Source organism: Phragmites australis, chromosome 3, assembly GCF_958298935.1.
Source record: "Phragmites australis chromosome 3, lpPhrAust1.1, whole genome shotgun sequence".
Lineage (NCBI taxonomy): Eukaryota > Viridiplantae > Streptophyta > Magnoliopsida > Poales > Poaceae > Phragmites > Phragmites australis.
The window spans coordinates 360285-377681 of NC_084923.1; the positions used below are offsets into that span (position 1 = coordinate 360285).

Below are 17397 nucleotides of genomic sequence, written 5' to 3' on the forward strand. Positions count from 1 at the left end.
ATCGGAGGGCATACATATGTAGGTTCTCACATTATTCTCTCTAGCTAGTTAGGTGATGAACAAGCAATCTGATGGAACGGTTAACAAGTTTTTTTACCTAACAACCTGGCTAGCTTAGCTAGGTGGAGATATTTGGCTAGCTTTGTGATGAGTGGTAGTAACTGGTAGAGATATTGCAGGACGTTCCCATATAAGGTATGGTTTAAGAAAAGGGAAAACAAACAGGTTAAGAAACGACTAAGACGCAGACCCTTCTCGTCCACTTGCTCCACAGGCTCCAAACACTCCTGTGAGTTAGTTTATAACCTTGTAATCACCATTATTACCATTCTTACAACCATAGAGTGTTGTGCTAACTATCTACTTTGTGCAGTATCCATCAGAGGGATCGAATACACCTGGAGCTGGAGGTTCGCACTTTGGTACTCCACCTCACTTTGGTTTATTCTCCTCACTTTGAAAACTTACTTTTGTAACCCTATATCCATACTTACCATTTCTGTTTACTTTCAAATGCATACTTCTTAATTAGTGTTTTTGCTCCTTAATTGATGCAGGTTAAGGTGGTAATCAAGTGTTGAGTCCGTTACGGCCTGCTACATTTTCTTTTTGTTTGGATTATGTTTTGCTATCTTGTCACGACAATTTGTCATGTTTGTGTCACTTGCGACGGTTTATGTGATGTTTGTGTAATATGCGATGTTTATGCGACGCTTTATGTGATGTTTGTGTAATATGCGATGTTTATGCGACGCTTTATGTGATGTTTGCGTAATATGCGATGTTTATGCGACGCTTTATGTGATGTTTGCGTAATATGCGATGTTTATGTGAAGGTGGTAATCTGTGAAATATATGTATATTGTTTTGAATTGCAGTGACAGTTTTGAATCTGGTATGGATCAATTGTCGACCTGCTAAATAACAGTTTGCCGAGTGTTACACTCGGCAAACAAGGCTATGCCGAGTGTTACACTCGGCAAAACGGACACGTGTCACAAGGCTGTTCAATCTGGCATTTTGGATGCCACTTTGCCGAGTGTCCACGGGATACACTCAGTAATGCGTGGCACGTGTCGTCAAACTGTGCTATTTGGGTGCTATTCTGTGCTCACTTTGCCGAGTGTATACACGAACACTCGGCAAAGTGTCCTCGTGTTTGCCGAGTGTATCCCTGAGACACTCGGCAAAGTGTCCTCGTGTTTGCCGAGTGTATCCCTGAGACACTCGGCAAAGAGGCCGTTAACGCATTGGCACCGTTAGGTCACTTTTTTTTTGCCGAGTGTCGTATTTGGCTCTCGGCAAATATGTTTGCCGAGTGCACGATATAAAACACTCGGCAAACAGTAGTTTGCCGGCACTGTGTATGCCGACAGTGATATGCCGAGTGTTACACTCGGCAAACATGTTGCCGAGTGTTTTAAGGCCTTCGCCGTGTGCCCTAGGCACACGGCAAAGTCTCGAAATCCGGTAGTGACTAGCTTCGATCCTCTAAAATGCCCAAAAAAAATCGCTTGGTTATTAATAAGCCCCGCAGAAAAGGTAATGGAAAATAGATTGAAACGTGTAATTACTATAAGGTATCATTTTCTACCAAAAAAACACAGATAAGACATCACATGCTTGAAGAAATGTGTTAGAAGGAGGATGAAACAGCTGAACATCTGCTCTGGGATTGCGTTATTCTCCATGTACAGATATACTCTCTCGGACCGGCCGGGCCGTAATAGCATAGGATGTTCCCTTCGGGTGATGGCGAATCAATAGTAGATTGGAAATTCAGAAACATCTAAGAGGGGCCGTGGACTCGATCACAATCCTAGCTAGCTAGTCATTTGGGGCCGGGGCTTATTTGGGAATAAAGAAACAATCGTTAATTTGTTGAAGAACGCATACAGTACAGGAACGAGCACAAGCTGTTTCTGGCCATTGAGGAGAGATTTAAGCTGTGTGGAGACCTTTATCGTCCACTCCAGTATTTTCTGTCCTGTTTTCTGCTGCAGATTGTAACTTTTATCGTATATTAACTGAATCTTTGAAATCTGTAACAACTTGTAACACCTTATTCTTTGGTTGGAGTGGTTTTCAGCGTAAAATACTGTGTAACGGAACTGCATTATTTCTGCGTTCTTCATCCTCTTGCCATCCCAAACAACCTATATATGTGGACACACATGTTGACACTTGGGCAACATACAGATTCTGATCGATCAATTGTCTCATTAATCTAGCTAGGTGATAAGAAGTATGTACAGTATCTTACTTGGAGAAACTAAGCAGGTTTTGATGTGCCCACGCGTGGGTATATTGACGATACACGCATCATGTTAGGCGATGAATGGTTCATGTCATTGGGCAAACTAGCTAGAGTCGTCAACAGTCAAAATATAATGCTAGTGATAACCGGAATGTATATACTACGTACGTACGTGAGCGTTAGATGATTATAACAAAAGCATCATCTAAATATATAAGAAGAAAGATTCAAACCCTCATCAATTGACAGATTCTACCGGTTACATTTCACCAAATAAATAGTATCACTACTACAGAAAAGGTTATTATTACCGGTTCAAATTAACATTGCTGTTGATTTTTAAACCGACAGTGAATAAGCGACAGTGATAAATGATAATCCATGATTATCATGGTCGATTCTGGAATCGGCAGTGATTATACATATGACTGTCGGTTTATCGAATGGGCAGTGATACAATTTATCATTGCCGGTTCTGATCTTATCCCACTCGATTTGTATACTTATCACTATCAATTCTAGCTACGAACCGGCAGTGATCCTCAATCCAAGATAAAAAAAAAATAAACATCAATAGTGATACATAAACGAGATTAGTATTACTAATTACCCTATTAATAGAGTTCATATTATACTAATTACACCAAAAACTGCTGTCATGCATACGACAATGCACAAAACCATGAACCATGTGAAAAACCCTAGCGTGTGCGTGGACTACCCACGAGCGAGATGATACTTGACCCACGAACAATCGTCGTCACTGTCCTTGTCATCGTCGTCATCACTGTCATGGCCGTTGTCGTCATCGTCGTCGCCATTGCCCAAGTCCTCCTCCTCCAAGCTCGTCCGGGCCTTCTTGGCCTTCGGCTCATTGATGAAGAGACCCCACACCTCGTCATCTGACGAAGGGGATCCCGGTGAAATGCCAAAGTCCAAGGAGGTCAGGGGAGAGCCTCGTTCGACAACCTGCCTAGCGAGGCTTCCTCCTCCCCAAATGAGGTCACGGTTGTGGGAGGTGTCCTCAGGGAAGGCAATGGAGGCAGCGGTGGGAGTGGCAGCGGATCCATAGATCGCACGGAGGTGGAGGCGTCGGCGGTGGGCGTGAGAGAGAGAGAGAGAGAGAGAGAGAGAGAGAGAGAGAGAGAGAGAGAGAGAGAGAGAGAGAGAGAGAGCAACGATAAAGTCACTGGGAAGACGAGAAGCTAGGCAGATGAAGCCAGGTAGTCGCACGCGTGAAGGCATACGGATTTTTTTAGTATCACTACGGGTTCGTAAACACAACGCAGTGACAACTATTATCCCTGTCAGTTATAAAAAGCACATCTTTTGATGAGTTAATATCACTGCCGGTTAATAATAAGAATCATCAATGATACATCACTGTCGGTTTGTGTTACTAACCGACAGAGTTAATCACTATTATTATTAGTTTTTATTGGCTCAGTTTTTTATGTGCAGCTGAAGTTTTCGAACCGGTAATGATATGTTATAAATGACCATTATTTTTGAACATGCAATGAAGAGGGTAGGGATGACTATTTTTGTGTTGGTGTACAAATTACATGCTTATTGTTCAAGCACTGATCGATGTGTTTCTTTTACAGCAGGACGCAAATTGAGAAGAACAAACAATGCAACAAACAATGCATTGTTACACGATTCGACGATACACAAGAATCACAAAAAAAGTAACCGCGTCAACAAGGTTTAACTGTTGGAACAAGAAATTGAGAATCGAAGACGAAAATTAAGTGGCGCGCGTGCATGCATGCATATTAATTTAGGCGCACTGGAAGCCTTCGGGGACGCTCTTGCCGCAGTAGTTGAGGAGCAAGCTGAGCTTGATGGGGATGTCGAGGTTGATGCCGAGGACGTTGGCCTTGAGCGCGGTGCAGAGGCAAACTGCAGCCTCCAGGTCGGCGAGGCCGTCCAGCAGCGGGCAGCACGAGTCCGTCGGCACCTTGCCGATCGACACCTTCACCAGGCCCAGCACGTTGGCGCACACACCCAGCTTCAGCGTGTCCTTGGGGCACTTGCCGTAGCTGGACGGCGGCGGCGGGCACGGCTTGGGCGTCGGCGGCGGCGGCGGAGATGGGTGCGAGCAGCCGCCGCATGCAGCGACGTCGCTGACGAGGAAGGTGCTCGCGACGAGCAGGAGGATGAGGGACGCGGCCGAGAAGGTCTGCGAGGCCATTGCGGTGATTACCAACCTGCAGCTAGCTAGCTGTGGGCGCTCGTGTGGTGAGCTGCTGTAGCTTGCAAGTGGTGAGCGAGGGCTTAGGGCTGAACTAGCCAGGTCTGGTTTATATAGGCCTAGGTATTTTGTATCTTGGGTGTGAATGGTCCATGCAGGCATGTGAAGGGGTCACCTCCTTGTAGCTGGCACACTCAAGTGCGCCATTGGAACCTAGTGAAGGGTGAGACCTGTGGCTCACATGAACTTCGATCCTTGCATGCATCAAAATATCTAGAATATATGTCCTTCATGTTGTGTTGACCTCTCAAGTCTAGCTAGGTCATGCATGGTTCGCCTCAACAGGGGAGATTTTAAACCTAACGGGTGTGTATATATATATATATATTTCTGGAGTATATACTTCCGATTTGATTCGTAGTTGATTATATTATAGTTAAAGTATATATTATTTTCTTGTATATATATATATATATATATATATATATATATATATACACGCTTCTTTATAGCCGAGAGTCTTTAAATATATAGCAGCTGAAGCTGGAATATATGGTGAAATGCATGTATGAGGCAGGGGCGGACCTCCTTGATTAAGGGTATTCAGTTGAATGCCTAATTTTTTTGACAAATAATTAAGCATATATATATGTGTATTTGACAAATCTGGGTTCGCTACTGTTATAAGTGATACTATGGAACCGATTCCTCTGACTCAGTTGACAGCATTGTGAACAGTGCTATGAGTCTGGGGAACAGTAACATGCAGTAATTTGCTGTTTGCAAAGACTGTTGTGATACTACTGTTCATAAAATATTGTACATAGGGTTACTATTTACATAGTTACTGTTTGCTAAGGTAAATCACGGATATTGTTCACAGGTCCCAGTAAGTCAGAGGAGCCGATGCCTTGATACTAGTAGTATATATAACACGTGGATCAGCTGTCACGTGAAGAGACGTAAAAAATTAAAACAGAGTCGAGAGGGGAGTATGCGATATGATGGATGCGAGAGTGGGCCGACGACGGCATGGCACGGCCTGATTATTGTAAGTTCCACGCTATCTAGCATTCTAGCTGCATGCGACGGCGACGAGCGACGGGGCTAGCCAGCTCAAGCTTCCTCTGAAAGATGGACATCCCATCCCCGGCCGTGCTGTGCTGTGCTGTGCATGCCTGCCAAGACAAATTAGCTAAGGAAGGTGCGCAGTGGCAGATTCTTAAGTACGTGCACGGACAATTTTTTGACTCAAGGGGTCTTCTGTACTCATAGCTAGGCAGCTACAGTACCTAGCAGAGCTCATCGTCGACAGCTCGCATTAGCATACAGTACGATCGAGTTGGCCGGCCCTTGCTTGTACGCCATTGGTCCACCGACATTGTATCGTACTCGCCGCTAAACCCCAAGCTGTCAGTAACAACCTTCCCGTCAGTGCCACATCACCTCGCAATTCTCAGCACAAACGCCAATACTGCTCAACATCACTTTGGTTCAAACAAAGACATACAGCTAGCTGCAATGGAAATAAATATTCAGCTTACAAGAAGCACAGAGTGTCTACAGAAATGAAAGCACAAGACGTCCCTTCACCTGCCTGCAACGCAGCTGCTCACAGGCATGTGTTGTGGATTATTCTTGAAAACGGTACACCTCGCAAGTTTCAGTAAACACAAGACGTTTAACTGTAAGATGATAATCACAACAACAAAGGAAAAGATGCAAGGCAAAAATAGCACCCAGTGATTCCGGTAATGGCAGGCATGGTAGCTAAATTTACCATGACAACTCCAACAGATGAAATGGTCCTTCTATGGCCTATCGCCAAGTTCCACTTCCACCCTCGGATTGTCGTATGGATAGACTCAAGAACCAATATGACAATATTGGTCAGTTTGCAAACAACAGATAGCTATCAAAAGCTTCTGGCAGGTTGTTTGCACATAGAGATTTAATGACATGCAGGTAAAATCAGATAACTTCTTACACATAACAAGCTGGCATGCCAGCACAAAATGCCAAAAAAAATCCGAAATATTGAAAAAGACTACGATTTTACAGGTTTGCAATCTACACTCAAGATCATGTTACTTGAATACATACATGGGCACAGATTGTACTCGTAACGGCCAAATCATATGGATCACAGTCCCATGTGACCCAGCAAATGGATGAAGGGGACGTGTTAAACACAAGTTCACTTGCAGTACAGCACTACCGGAGACGGCGTCTTTGCCGAGTGTCCCATACTTTGCCGAGTGCTTTTTATCGGACACTCGGCAAAGAGGATCTTTGCCGAGTTCCAGAGGTAAAGCACTCGGCAAACATCTGGCACTCGGCAAAGACCCTCTTTGCCGAGTGCCAGAAATAGGACACTCGTCAAAGGAGTATCTTTGCCGAGTGCCAGAGAGCAAGCGCTCGGCAAACATCTGGCTCTCGGCAAAGAGGGTCTTTGCCGAGTGTAATTTTTTAACACTCGGCAAACCCTAATTTTTCCCCCTTTTGGCCTCCAAATTTTTTCTACAGTCCTCATACAGTACCTGGTACTCCATGTTCCAATGTGGCACATTTCTCGGATTTTTTCTATATTTCTTTAATTCATTTCAATTAATTGAATTTTCTTGGATAATTCAAATTATAACTGCTAGTCATTCGAATAATGAAAAAAAATGAATGGAAAATTGATATTCATGTTATTTAGTATAATGTGAGGCCGTATCCAGGAACAGACAACCAATTTCGAATATCAAGGTCACGAAACATGACCACGAACTTGCGATCGAGTTGTTTTTAAATTGTATAAAAAGCAAACAAAGTCCGAAAATCTTGAAACTTGTCAAGATATCATGATATCATATGTGGAGGCTGTCATAAAAATTTGAGAAGATTTTAAGCAAGTTATCACGTACGATGCTTGCAAACCGAAGAATCTTTGCCGAGTGCCAGATGTCTGGCACTCGGTAAAGAGGGACTTTGCCGAGTGCCGGAAGTCTGGAAATAATGAATGGATACATCGTGTTTGTATGCAGGATTTCTTTAGATGCCAGGACGGACATGAGGCCAGGGCGGATGCGGTGGCTACCAAATGCTGCAAAAAACTCGTCGTGGACATGCATTACGAGGCGCGCATCCATGCCGTCGTAACTTACCACGGGACCGTCGTTGGAACGAAGGTCACCAAAAGGGACGCAAGAACCATGACGCTGACCCGGGACCAGTACCTGCAGGTAAATACAGAACATTAATACTGATTCCTTTTGAGATTAAGTAGGCTTAATTTCATCTTCTGATATGTCATGTACTTGATGGCCTGTAGATGATTCCTTATTAGTGCGCCGCGCATCCCCAGTGCTGGGAACAGATGGTGGACAAGTGGTGCACACGCGAGTGGGAGGAGACGCACAACTTGTGCCGGGAGCGGCGTTTGATGATGCCAGGTGTAGCACACCATCAAGGCAGCCGCAACCTCAGCGGATACGCAGAAACATGGGTACGCGAATTCATTTATTTATTCTAACGCTCAATTCTGCATGATTTCTAATCATCTTGCTGTTTTTCTCGCAGTCGGCGTCACATGGTGGCCAGCCTTGCTCCATCTTCAAGGCATTTGCTATGGCCCACAAGGGCAAGGCGACGTCCGACGTCGACTACAACCCGGAGGACGGGCCCGAGGCGTACAGCAATGCGACCGTCCACAACCGCCTTAGTGAGTACACATCGATGGCAAGGGAGGTCCATGGGCCAGAGTACGATCCGAGCACCGAGGACCTTGATGGAGAAGTCGTCATGAGGGTGGGAGGAGGCAAGAAGCATGGGCGATATTGGATTGGCGACGGCGCAATCGACTCGGCCGCTACTCCCAGTCTCTCCCAGATTCGAGCAAGCAGCACGAGCACGAGCCCGGCCATACGACCTCGGAAGGACACTTCACACCACCGGGTGGAGGCACTCGAGGTTATTTCTGGTTTATTCGTCGTTCATTGGTTTTTTCATACCTTTCCTTTGCATTATTGTAACATTAGGGTGAATATATTGTAGGCCCAGCTGGAACAAGAGAGGAGGATACGGGAGCAAATGCAGGCGACGATGGAGGCCGAGCAGCGGAGGATGGTGGAGATTCTTCAGTACATTGGCGCCGCTACGGGTGTGACTCCGCCACCTTCGCTATTCGCTCCACCTGCACCTCCACCTCCTCACTATTCTACTCCTGTGAGTATAAATGTTTTAGTTTGTATGTTCATGCTTACGGTCAAACCTAGTGGAGTATGAAAATTTTATTCATGTATGGTATATATTTATCTTGTCTCACACATGCAATCTCTTCTCCTTTGTGCAGAATCAATCGGCGGCATCGAACGATCCTCATGCTTCAGCGAATCATTCACCAAATCAGTTTCATTGACCATCTTGGTGATGATACTTGTAGTTGTTAATGGTACTTCTATTTGCAATTATGGTTGTAGATGATGGAGCACTTGGATTACTTGTGAACTTATTTGTTATATATTGTGAGACATGTGATGTTTGTGATATATATGTGGTGTTGGTGATATGTATGTGCTGTTGATGATATATATGTGATGTTGGTGATGTTTGTTATATATATATATATCTGTTTGTTTGGATGGGATGTCAAAAACAAATAAAAAAGGCTGTTTTCAGTCACTTTGCCGAGTGCAATGGCCATGACACTCGGCAAAGAGGCCTCCGCTTTGCCGAGAGCCACGGTCAGGCACTCGGCAAAGAGGCCTCCTCTTTGCCGAGAGCCACGGTAAGGCACTCGGCAAAGATGGCCTGTTTGCCGAGTGTCCTCCAGGTGGCACTCGGCAAAGCGGAGGCCTCTTTGCCGAGTGTTTGATTCACTGGCGCTCGGCAAAGCGGAGGCCTTTGCCGAGTGCCTGACCGTGGCTCTCGGCAAAGCCTTTGCCGAGTGCCCGGTAAAGTGCACTCGGCAAAGAGGTCTTTGCCGACAAATTTTTTACCGAGCGCCCTTTGCCGAGTGTAGCACTCGGCAAAGCCTTTGCCGAGTGTATATCGTCCTTTGCCGAGTGCCTGAGGCACTCGGCAAAGAAGCTGTCTCCGGTAGTGCGATTGGTTATGAACATGAATGTTCCATAGCATTCTAACACTGCACATGCATCATACTCTCTCCTATCATAAATACATATTATTTTGAATAAAATATAATCTTTAATACTTAGCTTTGATCACTATTTTTATTAAAATATATTTATAAAATCTATTGAATTTATGATATTATAAAAATATTTTTCAAGATAAATAAATATATATATATATGATTTTTAAATTTTTAAAATTAAATATTTTAAAAGCTATTATTAATCAAAGTTTTAAAAGTTTGACTCGACCTTTTCAAAAACAATATATATTCATGACCGTAGGAGTATATAATAAGACTCATAAGACAATACTATTTATACAGTTTATTGGAAATGAAAGATTTCCTCGAGCCTCAACAGAGTCATGGATTTCAAAGCTACACACTGCTGCAAAAACACCTAATACTACTAGGTCTAAAGTGACTTCACTGCTGATTTTGCTTCTAACAGTAAATACTCGATAGTGAAAGTCCATTGCTATCATTGTCGGGTTCACAACCGGTAGTGAAGCTGTTCCCGGGTAAAAAAAAAATCTAAGCTCAAGCCGAAGCCACTCGAGCCTACCGTCACGCCACTCGCCATCATGGAGCTCCCCGCACACATCGACCCGCACGGACCTACTACGCTGCCGCCACCTCTGCCACTGCCACCCACGCCACGAAGGGCTCGCGTAGTAGAGGTGTTGCAGTCGCCGCATAGCAGAGGGCCCACGTCGCCACCGCCACTACTGCCCTGCACAAACCCACCAGACCACAGCCGCTGCCGCCACTGCCGTGAGGTCGACGAACTTATCGCTCAGGTAGTAGACGTGTTGCCGTCGTCACCACTGCCGCCTCGCATAGACCCGTCGTGCCACCCACTACCACCCACTGCGCCGCCACCACCCACTGTCACCCGCATCGCGAGGTCGATGAACTTGTCGCTCGCGTAGTAGAGGTGCCACTGCCACTGTCGTCCCGCACAAAACCGTTGCGCCGCCACCACCCGCGCTGCAAGGTCGACGAACTTGCGAACGGAGAAGTCGTGGATGAATTTGCCGACTGCGTGTAGTGGAGGGCTCACACCGCCACCACCACTGTAGCCCCGCATGGACCCTCCGCATGCAAAAGAGATAAGGGAGGGTGGGAGAGAGAGGCTTGTGATGGCGGAAAAAGATAAAGGGAGAAGGTAAAGGAGTGAGAGACTTGTGCTGGAGTCGGACTTGAGGACTGAGTACAGAGCCAAAATTTTATTTAAATTTAATTTCGGGTTCGGTCACCTATCAATGTCGATTGGTATTAAAAACCAACGGTGTTAAGTATTAATGTCGGGTTTTTTATAAACCAATAGTAATAATTATTAAAAACCACAATGATGTACTGATAATACTAGTTTGATATAAATCAATGCAGATTATGTATTAATGTATTAATGATGATTTTAATCAAACCAATAATGATAAGTCACTATTTATAATAGATTCTGCAGAAAACTAGTACTCCGTGGTACAGTTGAGTTGAGACCACACAGTTCCGGTCCCATTGATGAAACAGAAGCCCACAGCCACGTATAGTCATGGATTTCAAATGTCAGTAAGTTGTTGCGACAGCAGAACACCAAAAGGTTAGTATTGTTTAGTTTCAAGATACGTTTGTTACAAATTTGTCTTCAATGTTTGTTCCCACAGAAGTCATGCACCTACCGCCCAGGACACTGCAATTAATGCTGGACAGCAGAGATACACACAGGGGCATGGCACAGGTAGGTAATCACGGTGATATAGCAACGTTAATGGTAAAAAGTAAAAGGGATAATTGTGAATTTGATACTGTTTTGAATCGTTATTGTAAATTTGTTATTAAAATATTATAAAAATATCATCAAAATTGTCATTCGAGTGGTATTCTTGTAAAAAATAAAAAACCAATGGTAAATTTGCAAAAGCCCCAAAGTAAAATGAATCTACTATGGTTACTGTTGGTTAAAAATACTGTATAGATTTACTGTTTATTTATATACTGTAGCTCCACATCTAGTGCTGCCCTTAAGTTGATGCAGGTTCACAGGTCGGCGAGGAAGAGACGGTGTTTAGCTATTTTGTACCTACCGATCAGGGTGGTGGGTAGGAGTAGCACACTCTACTTCAAACTCAGTATCTTGGTATAAAGCCTAAGGGCATGTGGCTCCATATTTTTTTTATAGATTTTAGTCTTCCGCTGCTTAGTTCTTTTGCTGGTTAGGAGTTGAGCAGGTTTTAGTCTCCTCCTAACTCTTTTTTGCTGTAAATTCTAATAACTTGTTGCATGCTTAAGAATTTGTAATATAATGTTAATTACTCGCTCTTTCTTAAGCTTTTTTGTGATGTACATGTTGAAAATGCATGTGTTCCGATCTTGGGCACAAAACACGTGTCGGGACTACCGGAATGATATTCTGGTTAATCATCGAGATTGTGATTATGAATAATGATCCTCCTGGTGATTAATTAGAATATTATTTGAACGGTTCCTCACATTTGACCACCCTATAAGGATATTCTCACTTTAGAGATAGGTTGTTGTTCTTCTTCTGGCTCTATACGAGTCGCAGAACTAGAACTCCGGGCTCGAAGGATCTTTGGCGATGTTCTAGACGTGGTAGCGTCGAAGAGTTTGCTGATACCGCGCTGATCTTATCAACACTTATGTCCTTTTTTCCTCGAGAATATTAAGATCATCCTATCTTCTAGGGATTTCATCGTTGTTGGTGTACAGTTTGACTCAGGTAGATTTGATTTTTAGTTTATATGACAACATTGCTTTGGCCCGTAGACTAGAAAGAAATGTGCTTCACCAGTCGCCCTGCTAGATGACACTAGCTATCAATGATTGTTGAACCGTCGATCTAACAAACTTGTTGAAGAATTGAGAGATGCTTTGAGTAGACAAATTATGAGGAGAACACATATGAGTTTTTAGATAGGTTCGGACCTCTCAGAGAATAATAACCCAATGTTATGCTTGTCTTATATTGATATGAATATGTTACAAGGGGTGTAGCTAATCTAGATAGATCTAAACCTAGACGGTTACTTCCTCCTTGGCTTATGTGGGCTTCTAACGGCTTCATATCGCTTGTCTTGACTTGTTTTGACTTATCCTCCACAGGACCTTTTAGTTCCATATATATAAAGGTATCGTACATTCTCTAAACTCCTACTTCCTATTCTTAGAAATAAAACTTCTCGATTATAGGACGTCTTAGGTATCTACGAGTAGTTTTCTTTTTTCCTAAGATCCCTTTCAAGATTAAGATATGCTTTTAGAATTATAAAAAACCCTAAGGTACCGAATATAATAAATATTCATTATTTATTGTCAAAGTATCATGATGTCTCCCTCAAAATTTGACTCACCAGAAGTTCTTGGATTCCACTTATCGGCGTTGTCTGACCAATATACTCACCAACTAAAGCAATAAGAACAAAAGCCACATCCAATATCCCTCGCCAACTAAAGTAATATTGAGAAAGACTACGATTTTGAGAATTGCGATCATCATGCTGTATCATGTTATTTGCATACATACGCAGACACACATTGTAGACTGTACAAGTAACTACCAAATCATATGGATCACAGTACCATGTGACCCTGCAGGAAGAGACGTGTTGTAGTGATGTTCACTTTGAGGTATAGATCAGTTAAGAACTCGGATCTTCCGTATATAACTAGCACAGCAGCTGCAAGGTATGTGATCAGACAATACTATTTTCACAGTTTCATGGTAAGCCTCAGTGGACTTACGGATCTCAAAGCTACAGAAAACTAGTACTCCATAGTACAGTTGAGTTGAGACCACAGTTTCTTGCTCCATTTGATTTAACATAAGTCCACAACCGGATTAGTAGAAGTGAGCACAACACATTGTGAGAGGTTTTTTTTAGGTAATTCCCTTGAGCCAGAAGATTATTGCGACTATCTTTACCTTCAAAATCCACTGCACAGCAAATAATTAATCTGATTTTCAATGTTGTTGTTGTTCAGCGTTTGATATGAGAGAATACATGAACATGTGCACTCAGCAATGATGGACAACAGCACAGTATACATTGAAGATACGGGGAAAAAATTAACGTTAACGGTGGCACTGGTGCACCACACCAACATATCTTTTCTATGGAGGAAATCCACAGCGCCACACGACCTTAACCATATGCAAGGTTTCTCTAGGTTAATATATATATATATATATATATATATATATATATATATATATATATATATATATATGGTTAGCCAAATGCATAGGAAAAGTCCCATTCAGTCTTCAGCAGAATTACTGAGGTGCAGCCATGGGATCTTGACCAAAATTGTTTCAGATGCTAGTTGACGAATTCATTCCAAATGGACCGAAAGCACACCGCTCTTCAGCTCTTGCATGAGCTAGACTGGGAAGGGAATCGGATGACGAGAGGAGGAGCACTTCACTGAGCTAGCTAGTTTCCGTCAAGCAGTTAGTTTCCGTCAGTAGATCAGACATTGCACATCAAATTATTCGTGTAACAGTACCTCCTGGGGAGTTGGGATTGGGAATTGAGAGAGGACACCGCACGGGTTGGTCGGGGACGATGTGGTTGCCGACGGGGAGGCCCAGGGCGGAGCGCCGAGGATGCCATGGTTGCTGTTGGGCCTGTCGATGGCTGTTTTGGCCCATCTGAATAAACACTGTAGAGCTAGCCTCACATGCATGCATGCATGGCGATTGCATTGTAAGATTATTGTAAGATTAATGCAGGTTTTGATATCGACCGGGATCGATGCAATGTTGTCAACAAGGCTCTGGCTGGCACTCCTTTCCTGTAAGTTGGAAGGAAGATGATGGAGGACTATTTTGTCCAGAACAGAGACTGATCTTCTAGGATTTGTACAAGTCGAATCAAGACTTTAAAGGGGTATGTAAATATAGTTTGGTCAGGCAGGGAGCCGCAATGGTGGAACACTTTGGAGCACCTACTAGCTATTACCAGACAGAAAGCGTTTACATCCTTACCTTCTACCAAACAGAGTAGCTGGGAATGCTTCTGTCTTGCTTAACACCATAAATACTCCAGTCTTGAGTAGCATCAGATTAACAGACTTCGGAAATCGGGTCCTAAAGATGGAGCCAACGCTAGCTTTCGATAACTGAAAATCGATCGATCTCTATATTTACATCTTTAGGACAGAGAAGGTGATCCATCGGTTGATGCAAATTAACATGGAGCTGGAAGAAAGGGAAAGGAAGAGAGGCTGCTGGCTGGTACAATATAGTATTATTACAGACAGCAGAAACAGAAAAGGATCGAAGCCACTTTCTTGGCTTTTTCATGTTGCACGCTACTGTCCGATCATTTTAAGTTCGCTCGGCAACTATCCTATCAAATGGAGGACACCGCCGCAAGGCAGAGCAGAATATAATTGGACTGCACTCACTTCTACTGCTAATTAAGCTGGAGGGACAAGAGAAGAGAAGAGAAGAGAAGAGAAGACTTCTGTTCCATCAGGACCTCGGCGCGTTCTGTGATCCCACGTCGGTGCTCGACCACCGCCTCAGTCCCACCGCAACCTCGGCCTCCACGCTGTCTTCCCCCCTGGGCGACGTGGCGGCACTCGCCGGCGCCAACGCCAACGCCAAGAGCGTCTCCCCGCCCCCGCCCGCATGGCCGGCCGGGGACGACGACTCCGCCGGAGAGGAGGAGGACTGGGTCCGCCACCTCCCGCCCCTTGATATGGCGCTCGGCGCCGCCGAGGCCTGGGAACCCCCCGGCGCCGGGCTGCCGGAGGCTGCCCGATCGCAGGGGCTCTCGCAGGACAACACCTTCCTCCGCTGGATCATTGGCAGCGACGACGCGTCGCAGGCGATGCCCGGCGTCATGGACCACCCGGTTCTTCAGATCGACCACATCCCCTCTTCCGTGCTTCCGCACCAGCCGCTGCCGTTCCAGCCGGCCTTGGAGGACACAAAGGCGGCACCTTTCGGACCCTCGATCCACCAGCCGCACCCGCACGCTGCTTTCCTCGGCGCGCTCCCGTCCTTCGACACGCCCAAGTGGCACCACCCGATGGCCCGTGCGTCGCCTCCGAAGCTGCCACCTTTCGCCGGCCCCGCCGCGACCGCAGGTGGGTTCGTGCCCGCCCTGAAGCCGAAGGCGAAGGCGGAGGCGGCGAGCGACGACACTGCCGCGGCGGTGGACCAGCTCGCCGAGGCGGCAAAACTTGCCGAAGCCGGCGACGTCTTCGGCGCCCGCGAGATATTGGCGCGGCTCAATTATCGGCTCCCCGCCGCTCCCGCGGCCGGGACGCCATTACTCCGATCTGCCTTCTATTTCAAGGAGGCTTTGCGCGTTGCCCTCTCCACCACCGGCGACGCCTCCTCGGCGTCCGCGGCATCCACGCCGGTGGACGTGCTCCTCAAGCTCGGCGCCTACAAGGCCTTCTCCGAGGTCTCCCCCGTGCTTCAGTTCGCGCACTTCACCTGTGTCCAGGCCGTGCTCGACGAGCTCAGTGGCGCAGGTTGCATCCACATGCTCGACTTCGACATCGGCGTCGGTGAGCAGTGGGCGTCGCTGATGCAGGAACTGGCCCAACGCCGCCCCAGCGCGGCGCTCAAGGTCACCGCATTGGTGTCGACGGCATCGCACCACCCGCTGGAGCTGCAGCTCGTACACGAGAACCTCTCCAACTTTGGCGCCCAGACCGGTGTCCCGTTCCAATTCGCCTTCTTCAACCTCGACACCATGGACCCCACGGAGCTTCTCGCCATTGCCGGCGGCGATGCCATCGCCGTCCACCTTCCCGTCGGCTCGGTCCACGCCCCCGCGGTGCCGTCCATCCTTCACCTTGCCAGGCGCCTTGGAGCCAAGCTTGTGGTCTCCGTCGACCGCAGCTGTGATAGAAACGAGCTGCCCTTCGCCGCGCACCTGTTCCAGGCATTGCAGTCGTGCGTGTTCCTGCTCGAGTCCGTGGACGCTGTCGGCACTGCCTCAGACATTGCTGGCAAGATCGAACGATTCGTGATCCAGCCGAGGATCGAGAGCTGCGTGGTGAAGAGGTACCGTGCCGCCACCGCGGGCGACAAGACGCCGCCCTGGAGGACAATGCTCGCGTCGGCCGGCTTCGTACCGTTGCAAGCAAGCAGCTTCGCGGAGGCGCAGGCGGATTCACTGCTCAAGAAGGTGCCGGTGCGGGGCTTCCGAGTGGAGAAGCGCGCCGGCTCGCTGGTCCTGCATTGGCAACGCGGGGAGCTGGTCTCCGTGTCGGCGTGGAGATGCTAGCAGGCCCGCCGCCGTTTTACCCCGCCGTGAAAACAAGTTAATTAGTAGGCTAGTTAGGACTAATGATCCTAACAATACTTCATACTTCTGCTGCTGCATTGATCGAATTACTCTCTATGCATTTCACCTTGCTAGTTGTTGTGCTCAACTGTCAATCTGTCATGTTGCTTGTTTTAAGTAGATTGTTTGGCAGATTGCAAGGTCTCGCAGACTGGTACTGTGCCAGTGTATTTTAGTTCTCATGTGATCATGTTATGTTATTCCTGTGCAATCAAATAGCTATATGGACATATGGTGTATGAAATGTTCCGTGTATCTGTCACTGATGACGTGTTTACCTTACTATTGGTTTTTTCTGTTAAGTTGGTTAGGCAACTTCATGGCCATTAGATGTTCTATGAAACTTTCATTGAAGCTAGATGTTTGTTCGACATAATCTTCATTTTCTCAAAATATATGTACACATTGCAAAAAAAATAAAAGGCCTCTATGGCTCGTGGACAGTTATTGACCACTATGTCCAGATTTCCTGTTATTTGCTAGTCACAGT

At 45.9% G+C, this 17397-nt stretch overlaps 2 protein-coding genes across 2 annotated transcripts; one reads left to right on the top strand and one right to left on the bottom strand.

The window, feature by feature from the left end:
* Positions 1-3777: 3777 nt before the first annotated feature.
* Positions 3778-4584, bottom strand: LOC133911344 (14 kDa proline-rich protein DC2.15-like). The gene has a single exon (XM_062353549.1). It carries the CDS (start codon positions 4452-4454, stop codon positions 4041-4043), a length of 414 nt encoding a protein of 137 aa, XP_062209533.1. The 5' UTR covers positions 4455-4584; the 3' UTR covers positions 3778-4040.
* Positions 4585-10661: 6077 nt separating this feature from the next.
* LOC133911326 (scarecrow-like protein 6) lies at positions 10662-17137 on the top strand. Its single transcript, XM_062353519.1, has 3 exons — positions 10662-10741; positions 11241-11314; positions 14932-17137. Exons 1-3 carry the CDS (start codon positions 10662-10664, stop codon positions 16845-16847), a joined length of 2070 nt encoding a protein of 689 aa, XP_062209503.1. The 3' UTR covers positions 16848-17137.
* The last annotated feature ends 260 nt before the right edge of the window (positions 17138-17397 follow it).

Excerpts from the sequence above, each read along its gene's own strand:
- LOC133911326 (XM_062353519.1), top strand. The coding sequence starts at position 10,662 with ATGGACCCTCCGCATGCAAAAGAGATAAGGGAGGGTGGGAGAGAGAGG. Across the intron at positions 10,742-11,240 it reads GAAAAAGATAAAGGGAGAAG|AAGTCATGCACCTACCGCCC; the intron begins GTAAAGGAGTGA and ends TTGTTCCCACAG. Across the intron at positions 11,315-14,931 it reads CACACAGGGGCATGGCACAG|TTCGCTCGGCAACTATCCTA; the intron begins GTAGGTAATCAC and ends GATCATTTTAAG.
- LOC133911344 (XM_062353549.1), bottom strand. The coding sequence starts at position 4,454 with ATGGCCTCGCAGACCTTCTCGGCCGCGTCCCTCATCCTCCTGCTCGTC.